This window comes from Momordica charantia, assembly GCF_013281855.1.
Source record: "Momordica charantia cultivar OHB3-1 chromosome 5 unlocalized genomic scaffold, Mcharantia_2.0 BLBB01000005.1, whole genome shotgun sequence".
Lineage (NCBI taxonomy): Eukaryota > Viridiplantae > Streptophyta > Magnoliopsida > Cucurbitales > Cucurbitaceae > Momordica > Momordica charantia.
The window spans coordinates 17,585,243-17,595,310 of NW_028275163.1; the positions used below are offsets into that span (position 1 = coordinate 17,585,243).

Here is a 10,068-nt window from a genome sequence, read left to right on the forward strand (position 1 = left end):
AATCTACCAAGATTCAAAGTAGATAAATACTGAAATTAAAAGAGAGAAGAGAAGAGAGTGGTGACACCGAGAATTTTTATAGTGGTTCGGAAATTCCTACTCCACTCTCCAAGACTTCTTCTTGGGTATTTTACTGTAGTGACCCTCTTAACGGGTGAGAACCAAACCGATCTACCCTCTTTTTGTCCTAGGCTAAAGAGAAACTCAAAATCCTTTTTACTGGTTCAGGATCCAACCAATTTACTTTTCTCACAACCCAATGTGTAGCCACACCTTAACACAAAACCCATTTTGAAAATAAAGAATTAAAAAACAAAGTGGATTACACAAATTTTGCACCAAAGTAATGGCTAAAAAATCACACTCTAATGAATCTCTCACAAAAAAATGAGCAAGTTATGTGTATGAGAGAACGAATATTTTGCAAAAGTTGATATGAGAATTTATGATTTTACTTTGATAGTTGGTGTCTCGAATGATGGAATTTGGTGGCTTTAAATAGAGTTTCTAGGATGAATTTCGACCATTGGATTTAGGACAACAAATAATGAATGACATATAGATTAAGGTGTGAGGTAATGAAATGAAAACATAATTATGGCGATTAAAATTGTGAGTGATTGAGGAGATTGAGAGTGACCGAGGAGATTGAGAGAAATTGGTGAAATAGTTTTGTAGAGATTGACAGTACCACATGTCATCTTCTCATTTGTTCGATTGTTGTATGTCAGGTCAGCATAAGTATGTCCTCTTAATGTCACATGTTAACTTCTAAGCGGTCAACTTGTCCATGTCACCCACCATGTAGGATTTGTCCATTTGTCCACGTCATCCGCCACGTAGAATTTTTCTCCTAACTTGTTTTGACTATAACTTTTTCGTTTAAACTCCGATTTGAGTGATTTGACAGACATTGGTTTTGTCTTTTCGAGCTCTATGCTATGAAAACTTTGAAACACTCAAATTGTTAGTTTATACTTAGTTTGTGATCATCAAAATATTTAGTTTGATTGAAGCCATAAAGCTAACAGAATTTAGTTCACAATTTCAAAATTGTTGCAAATGAAGACAAATTGGGTATTTAATTTAGAAGGAAATATATATATATATATATATATATATATATATAATCTTTTTTCTGGAAACTTGTGTAAATTGTTGTTCATGAGTTTTGACTTTGATCATAACCACCCTACTTTTGTCAATAGTTGTGTAATGTAACCTATTTCAGATTTATATTATTTTATTTACATATTTTTTAATTTTAGTTTGTAATTTAACTTTTAAATTATATAATTTATGAACTTAGTCCCGTGCAATTCTACCTAGAGGCTAGAAATGCCAATTTTCCAATTATCTGGTATTTCATCTACTAAAAAACAACGAGATAGAAGTGGGAGTTGGATGGCCAAATGCTGCAAACTGCATCAAAAAAATGCTCGAAATCCAGTGAAGCCGAAGAATATTCAAATGGTGGTCTCCTCCACTGCGCTCACCTCGTCCTTCCATGGCTGACCTCCCTCGAACTCGCAAACATTTCTCTCTCCTGCAAATCCCTCAACGCCGCATCCAAATCCATCACCCTCCGCCGCATTCTCGACGCTTCTAGATCCATCGAGCCCCTCCCCATTCCCTTCCACAGTTCAATCGACAACCACCCCTACGCCTTCTTCCTTTACGCCCCCGCCGCCATCGTCCCCAATCTCCACTCCGATCGCCGACAACCATGGGGCTCCATTTCCGATCCCGGGCCGGACCATCTCCAGACCGAATCCGCGAGTCTGGTCCTCGCATCTGGATGTCATTGTGAGAATTGCGCGGATTCCGAGTTCGAATGCCCCTGTTCGAGTCTCGATGGGTTAGAGGATGTTGCTAGCGAGTGCGGACCGCGGTGTTCTTGTGGGCTGGAGTGTCAAAATCGGCCGACTCAGAGAGGAATTTCTGTTCGATTGAAGATTTTGAGAGATGAGAAAAAAGGATGGGGTCTGTACGCGGACGAGTTGATTCAAGAAGGGTCTTTCGTTTGTGAGTATGCAGGTACTCTTTGATTTTCATTCTGTGGAATTTGTTACGAATTTGCATAATTTTGGACCTTCTGCCTTAATCTGGTTGAGTGGCTGAATTTATTTTGAATCTTACAGTTCAAGATTATCCTTACTTTTTCTTTCAAGTTTCCATTGATTTTCTACTTCACATGAACTAAATCCCTCTTAGATCAATATTAAGGTAAGACCTCTGCTTGAAGTCTGGATTTAATGCTTAAGGAACTACTCATCTACTTGGTATATATAGAAGTGTGAATTTCATATTATAAAGTTTATTTCATTTCATATTATCAACTAAATTGTTTCTTAGAAACAAATCTCAAAATAGTTGACAAATTGAAAATGTGAAGTTTCTACCAATTTCCTACTTAGCCTGATTGTGAACTGAATCTCTGTTAGATCAATATTAGGGTAAGATCTCTAGTTTAAGTCCCAAGTTAATGCTTAAGGGGACTATTTATCTACTTTGTATATATAGCAGTGAATTTCATATTATAAGGTTACATTTCAGACTTTCAGTTTCCCATTTAGTCGAGTGCTAAATTAGTCGGCATATTGAAAATTTTACGTTTGCATCGATTTCCTTCTTAGCCTGAGTATGAACTAAATTCCTCTTAGTAAATATTAGGGTAAGACCTCTGGTTGAAGTCCCGAACTAATGCTTAAGGAAACTATTCATCTACTTTGTACATGTAGAAGTGAATTTCATAGTGTAGGATTATATTTTAGTTCTTTAGTTAAGTGCCAAAATAATCGAAATGTTGCAGATTATGTATATGTGTGTCTCTTAAGTTCAACAATGAACTAAATCTCTTTGAGTTGGGTGCGGTGCCTGGGTATTTTTTATTTTTATTTATTTATTTTTTTAGTATAGGTGTCCTTGGGTATAGGAGAGGAGAGTTTCGAATTCCAGTTATAAAAAAGGAAAAAAAAAAACACATTGAACTAAATCTCTGTTAGGTTTATCAAATAATAGATAACAGGTTCTCGGTGCTCATGAGAACTACTCGTCTAATTTGTATATAGAAGTAAATTTCATTTTGTAAAACTATTAGCCTATGTCGTGAATTTCGATGCCCTCTCCGTCAATTTGTTTATGAGGGTAATCGGGCAAGGATAAATAAATAGATGAAAACTATTAGCTTTCTGGGAAAAAGTATGTAGATGATGTTCATTGATCAGTATATCAGATTTGTGGCTTATGTAAGTCAACATGTGTTTATATGATTGATGAAGGGTATTTGTCTATTTGATGACCAAAAAAACTCGATAGGGATTGTTATCCATGTAATTGAAATAATTGTCTTTAACGTGTTGAAGATCTCTAAACTTGATGCCACTCAATTTTTGTGTTGAAAAGGTGAACTTTTAACCACTGGAGAAGCAAGAAGGCGGCAGAAACTATACGATGCACGGGCATTAGGTGGGCGTTTTGCTTCGTCTCTTCTCGTTGTGAGAGAGCATCTTCCATCTGGAAATGCATGTTTGCGAATTAACATCGACGCAACACAAATTGGGAATGTTGCGCGGTTCATAAATCACTCTTGTGATGGAGGTAATCTAGCAACAAGATTGGTGAGAAGTGCAGGCGTTATGTTGCCTCGCCTTTGTTTCTATGCTTCAAGAATGATAACAAAAGATGAAGAGCTTACATTTAGCTATGGCGATATCAGATTGAAGCCCGAAGGTTTGAAATGCTTCTGTGGTAGTTCTTGCTGTTTGGGAATTCTGCCTTCAGAAAACACATAATTTTACTTTCTGTTGTATACTTTCTTCACGTTAGATTGGATGAACATTAATTTCAACTTGCACACCTACATTTAAAGTTGAACATCAATTTCAAAACTTGACTCCATTGGGTTTCTTTTCCTCCTACATTGATTTGATTCTGTCTCATAGATCAGGACATGAACTTATGGAAAGCCACTTCAATGTTATTCTTCTCCAAGTTGATTCTCATCTTCGGCGGAGAAGCTCGTCGGGGACGGTGAAGATGGTGGGCAACTGGCTGTTTTCCTCGTCTTCCTCCTCTTCGATTGACCGGTGGGGGAGGTGAAGAGGCTCCAACTGATGGGAAGATGGGGCAGTCTCGGTCGGAAGGTCGTAGTTGGAAGTGAAACTACTCAAATTGATCGCGTTATGAGCGGAGGTGGAGGCGGAGGCGGAGACAGAGACGGAGGAGTTGTTAGAGTAAGCAGGCTGCAGAACTCCGACTTGGGGTGGCTGTGAGTTTTGAATTGCAGTTGCAAATGCCAACCTGCTGTTTATCAATTGAGTTTGAACCGCCGCAAGCTCTGCCTGCAGAGATGCCACCTGCAATTCATACAACCATTCTTACAACTTACAAATGCAGTTGCATATCAATGATGAAAAATTACAAATTTCATGGCTGAATTTTTAACAAATTTCCTAACGTTTCTGTTTTTTTTTTTAATAAAGAAAAATAAAATTGCATAGTTACCAACACCCATAGATTCAAGAATGATAAAACAACATTATTTTTATTTTTGAAAGAGGAACTAGAGACAAGAAACTTGTTTTTGTTATTTAATTTTGAGATCGTAATTTAGAAACAATATATCTAAATAGTTATTAAATGCTTACATTTTTTAATAAAATTGGAAACAAAATTGGAAACAAGAAATAGGGGTGTGTTACCAAATTGACTCAGAGTTTATTTGGTAACATTTTTGTCCCTTTTTCCTCATGTTTATTGTTCTTTATTTTTTTTTTAAGGAACATTGATAACTATTTATTGTTTTTTCTTAAAAAAAAAGATAATAATAAATAAAATTTATATTAAATATTCAAATTTGTAATGTTATATTTATTTTTCATATTAATTATACATTTTTATAAGTTGAGAGGGGTAAAATAATACTTTTATTTATGCTTTGAAAAAAATTGAAAACGAGAAACTTTCCAAATAATTATGTTTCTAACAAACTAGAAACATATAGCCAAATAATTATGTTTCTAAAAGACTAGTGACGATAAAGTGGTTATGGGCCCTTAATTGAATTGTGACGATAAACATATTGAATTGTGATTCTATAGTTCTTATCAATAGTTCTTGTCGGTAACATAAGATTGTTAATTAGCTAAATGAGGTATTTATTGATTTAGCTGGTCAGGTTGAAACTGGTAAAATTCTAATATCTTAGGTTGGGGCTATTATACGGTTTGATAATTCATTATCTAAATTTTTAAGCTTCTTTATTACGGTATATTATTGGAGGGATTCAAACTCGAGATCTCTTGATCAATAATTAGAATAACTCAATTGATTAAGAAAACATCGTCTAAAAGTTTTAAATCTCCATTCTATTTACTAAAAAAATCCCTCACGCAACCCCCTTTGACACATAGGAAAAAAAAAAATCCATCTCAAATTTATATAAACTTTACAAGAAAATGTTACACTAATTTAAAATCTAGTTGTAAAAATAAATATGGTTGTATATACAGATGAACTCTCTAACAAATTTTTTTAATAGATAGACGCATTCTTTTGCACGTTTAGGAGAAGAAGCACCATAACATACACATGAAATTCAACTTTTATTTTTTCTGTATAAAAAATAACATTCATTTAATGAGTTTTATTAAATTTCAATATTTAAAATTAGTTTATAATATTTTTATGTACTAAAAATATAGTAATTAATGTAATTATCTATTGTACTAAAAAAAGTAATTATCTATTTCAATGTTATACTAATTATATGAATCTAATGCATTTCTTATCACCATATTTACAAATAATATTTTGTAAGGAATAGCACATATATAATTGATTTGATTGAAGAAACTAAAATCTTTTTCGATTATTGATGATTACATATGAAAATTGTTTGATATTTTATTTAAAACGGTTCATTATTCCAATTTTCTTAAGAAATATAAGCATCTTACGTTTCTTGTTTCTCAAAGACTTGATGATTTTTTTTAGATGAAGCCTAATGAAAAAGTGTAGCTGTTGAAACATATAATTACATGTATGTTCCTAAATGCCTTTTATTTTAATTTCAAGTAAAAAAATTATCTTTCTACTCTAAAAGGAAAATAAAAGACAAAAATATAACACTACAAAAATGGTAAAATTGAAACATAAATTTATACTCTATATTGTATGACTTTAATTTTTTTTAATTTATATTTATTTAATGAAGCAAAAATCGTAAATTACATAAAATATATTATTTAAGTAGAATAATTAAAAATAGAAAAATAATAGGAGCCAAACAGAGAGATAAAATTTCTCTTATGTGACTCCTTTTATATGTAGAACAAAATTTATTATGTTCTCTCTTAATATTCAGTTCAATTTTTTTACTATAATATTTGTTGGATCCTATCTTTAGAAGTAACTCAAGTATTTATAAAGTATTTGAGTACAATATATTGGGAAATGGATTCGAACTCACAACTTCTTAGTTGGAGGTATATGTTAATTACCGTTGAACTATGCTTGCTCGTTTTGGTAAGTATTTATAAAATTTGTTGAGTCAAGATCCTTAAAATTTTCAAAATATCGTAAATAGAAATAAGTATTCTGTGATTAAACATAAATTTGACCAAATATCTCTAGCACTAAGTAGTACAATTCAATTAAAAAATTTGTGATTAGGAGCTTTTTTTGGTAAATTAAACCTAGAGCAGGAAAAAGGCACCAGAAACAAATAGGATAAGTTTATTTGTCTAATAAATTTTTGTATTGTCTACTAGATTTCTAAAGCTTTAATTTTGTTGTTTATAAAGGGGTGAAATCATTAAAATTGGGCTAGAGTGAAAAAGGAAAATATATATATATATATATATATGACCTGTTGCTGTAGGGCGAGTACAGTGGAGACGCAGCCGTAGACGGGGTCGGAGAGCCTGGCCTGAGCCTCATAGGAAATGGTGACGACGGCGTCGTGGCGGCGGGTGACCGGAATATGCAGCAGCAGCTTGGAGACGTTACTGGCGCCGAAGACCTTATGGACGGCGGCGAAGCGGGCGGCGCCCTGGTCGGACCCGAAATGTGGCGCGAAGATGCAGCCGTTGACGCACTTTCTTCTGAGAAACTTGCAGGCGCCGCACGGAGCCACCGAGTCCGGCTGCTCCTGCCTGTTGCCGCCCCGCTTCCGCCGAGGAGCCAACACCACCAATTCTCCGGCGTCGGCCATGCAAATTAAACGAATTAAATTAATAATTAATAATTAATTAAAAATGATGAGAGAGAGAGACAGGGGTTTGTTTTGGTTATAAAGAGAGAGAGAGAGAGAGAGAGAGAGGGCCACGTTAGTCTCGTGAGAGGTTGGCGAAATCTGGGGGAAGTTTCTTTTCGATCACTTCTAGAGAGAGAGAGAGAGAGACGTTATGATTTATGAATGGGTTGGTGAAGGTAGGGAAATGGGAAGAGCGAGGGGGTGTACTGTGCACGTGCAAAGGGCGTGACTTTCTCTCTCCTCTCTCTCTCTAGATTATTTTTTTATTTTTATTTTTTACTTCCTTCAAAGCTGGCGAAGGGCAGATGATGAGTGACCAAAGCAAAGGAATTGCGCTGTTGTTGACGTGAGGGATACATATAATGCTTTTAATTACGTTTTGGAAAAAAATTATTGGGAACGGGAACAAATAGACCAGGAAACTTCTTGCTTCTGTTGTCTATTTTATATTTTTTTTTAAAAACAAAATATGAGAAATAGAAACATTTATGGTAAGAAAAAAATGGATACCAGAACGAAAAAAATAAGAAATTGGAAAATAGGGAGTGGGTATATCAAGTCCTTCCGGGTCACTCCGAGAACAGCTTAAAGAAATTTTGTAGTGAATTCAAAATAGGTTGATTTTTGTAGGGACATTATTAAAAACAAAAAAAAATTGATTGTAGTATGATTTTATCACGTGGAATTTAACGAAATTAGCTTACTATGTAGTAACGTTTTTATTTATTAATTTTATTTTCAATCTGATCAAGAAATTTAAGCATTTGACAATTATTTGTGTTTTTCTCGTTTATCATTTTTTAGAAACATTTTCGAAACTATATAGAAATTCTGAAAACGACAAATATAAATTATTCTTATTTCTTATTCCTATTTAGTTTACAGTTTGTTTCAAAACATAAATATATACCTTATTTTGTCATTCTTGAATCTATAGATGTTGGGGGCATGCAATTATACTTTTCTTTGTTAATAAAAGATAAACAAAAACAATAGACGGAAATGTTATTAAACGAGCCGATCATTTTACAGAATATATATAATTCATGGAGATATAAAAGAGAGGCTTAAGGGGTATTTGTTCCATGAGTAGGTGTTAGGAAAGGTTTGTTCCAATTAGTGAAGTGCGTTATTTGGACATAAAAGGCTTAAGGTTCATGCAGAAGGGATGGGTTCTCGTAGGTGTAATTAATTGCTCATGAGTGTTTCCAGTTTATTTACAAGCAAAGTTACCCACACTAGTTGTTTAATAGGATGATGACTTCCGGCCTGTATCCCTGTTTCATTTTCCATCCCCACGAAATTTGCGTGTGGGATCCCGACGACGAATTCAACTCGAGGGCCGGCCGGGACTGGATTATTCGTAGGAATTATTCTTGGTTTATTTTTTTATTTGTTAGGGGTGAAATTCTAGGTTTACTTAAATGAGACCAATGAAGCGACACGTGGATTTGGATCCATGGGTTGGGGCACTCATCCATACTAGGGTGGGACACAGTAGGGGGATCCATAACTTTTGTTGAAGGAGACGTTTTTTGTACTAAATATTATATTCAAAATAATCTAAACGTATGAAAGCCAAATAGAGCTTCGATCGCCTAGCGGACTTGGACACGTGCTCCACTGCGCCAAAATCCTGAAATCTTATTAACATGAATCATATTATTTAGTATATGATACAAAATGTTTCAAAAGTTGAGAGGAGTTTGGTCCCATTGTGTGGATCTGCCTCCAGTGGAACCACCGACCAACCCAACTTGATTTGACCATGCTGAGTCATGGGTTAAACCACCCTATGAAGCTAGGCTATTTGATCTATCAAAGACTATCTATAAATAAGACCAGATCTGAGGACAACAAGATACCTAGCACAACTTTTACATAATTTCCTTGAATGTTGCAAAACACTGTCATAATACTTATGTAATTAAGGTTCCTCCTACTTTTCAAGAACCCAATTAAACCTTAAAGGGATATTGAGTTGCAAAAGTTGAAGTGTTTCCTTTCTTTATCAAAAAATCATGCAAATTTGAATAAAAAGTATTCTTAAATACATAATAAGGTAATTAAATAGTATTTAACAATAACTAATTAAATAATAAAACATACTCAAAATTAACCTTTTATAAACTCAATGAGAACAACAAGATACCTAGCACAACATTGATAGTCTTCCTCTGGGCTGACGATATCAACTTGCAAGTGGTACTCTCAATGTGGTGATCAAACATTGATAACCTATCCTGTCAAGTGAAAACCTTCATTTGGGCTGAGAATCACTCACATGGCATAACTTTGTATTATACATGTTTATCACCATAACTATATGTACTGGACATATTATTTGGCCAAATTGAAGTCTTCGTTTGGGTCGACTACAGGGTGCTTAAACACAAATATCCACAAACATATGATAATTTTGAAAGATATCAATATCAGAAATCAGAGGCTACTTTGGCAGCATGATTCATCAAATTAACACCAGGATCAGATAATTATGCAACACATGTAACTTTAATTATTATAAATTTTATCTTTATGAAAATAACACTACCAAAATTATTTTTAAAATTAATAATAATATCTTTATGTGCATAATTTAATAATGGGAAAAGTCCACTAAACAATTTATTAAACCAGAAAGAAAAATAAAAACTGGATTTTCCTAAAAGAAATATTATTGATATTTTAATTCATCAACAATTTGACATACACTATGGAGCACTAATTATAGCACGCAATAATCTAATATCAATAATCAGTTCCATACTTGTGAGTGTATTTGTTATTGGTACAAATTATGACATTCC

At 33.9% G+C, this 10,068-nt stretch overlaps 2 protein-coding genes across 3 annotated transcripts; one reads left to right on the forward strand and one right to left on the reverse strand.

Annotated features, from left to right (window-relative positions):
• Positions 1-1,331: 1,331 nt before the first annotated feature.
• SDG20 (SET domain protein 20) lies at positions 1,332-4,511 on the forward strand. Of its 2 annotated transcripts, XM_022292109.2 has the most exons (3): positions 1,332-2,037; positions 3,406-3,732; positions 3,945-4,511. In XM_022292109.2, exons 1-3 carry the CDS (start codon positions 1,413-1,415, stop codon positions 4,034-4,036), a joined length of 1,044 nt encoding a protein of 347 aa, XP_022147801.1. In that variant the 5' UTR covers positions 1,332-1,412; the 3' UTR covers positions 4,037-4,511. The 2 variants fall into 2 exon arrangements, with proteins under 2 accessions (XP_022147801.1, XP_022147802.1); XM_022292110.2 differs by lacking the exon at positions 3,945-4,511 and having other exon boundaries at positions 1,333-2,037; positions 3,406-3,895.
• On the reverse strand, positions 4,002-7,319 carry LBD20 (LOB domain-containing protein 20). The gene is made up of 2 exons (XM_022292111.2): positions 6,872-7,319; positions 4,002-4,358 (listed from the first exon to the last, which is right to left on the reverse strand). Exons 1-2 carry the CDS (start codon positions 7,214-7,216, stop codon positions 4,002-4,004), a joined length of 702 nt encoding a protein of 233 aa, XP_022147803.1. The 5' UTR covers positions 7,217-7,319.
• Between the last annotated feature and the right edge of the window lie 2,749 nt (positions 7,320-10,068).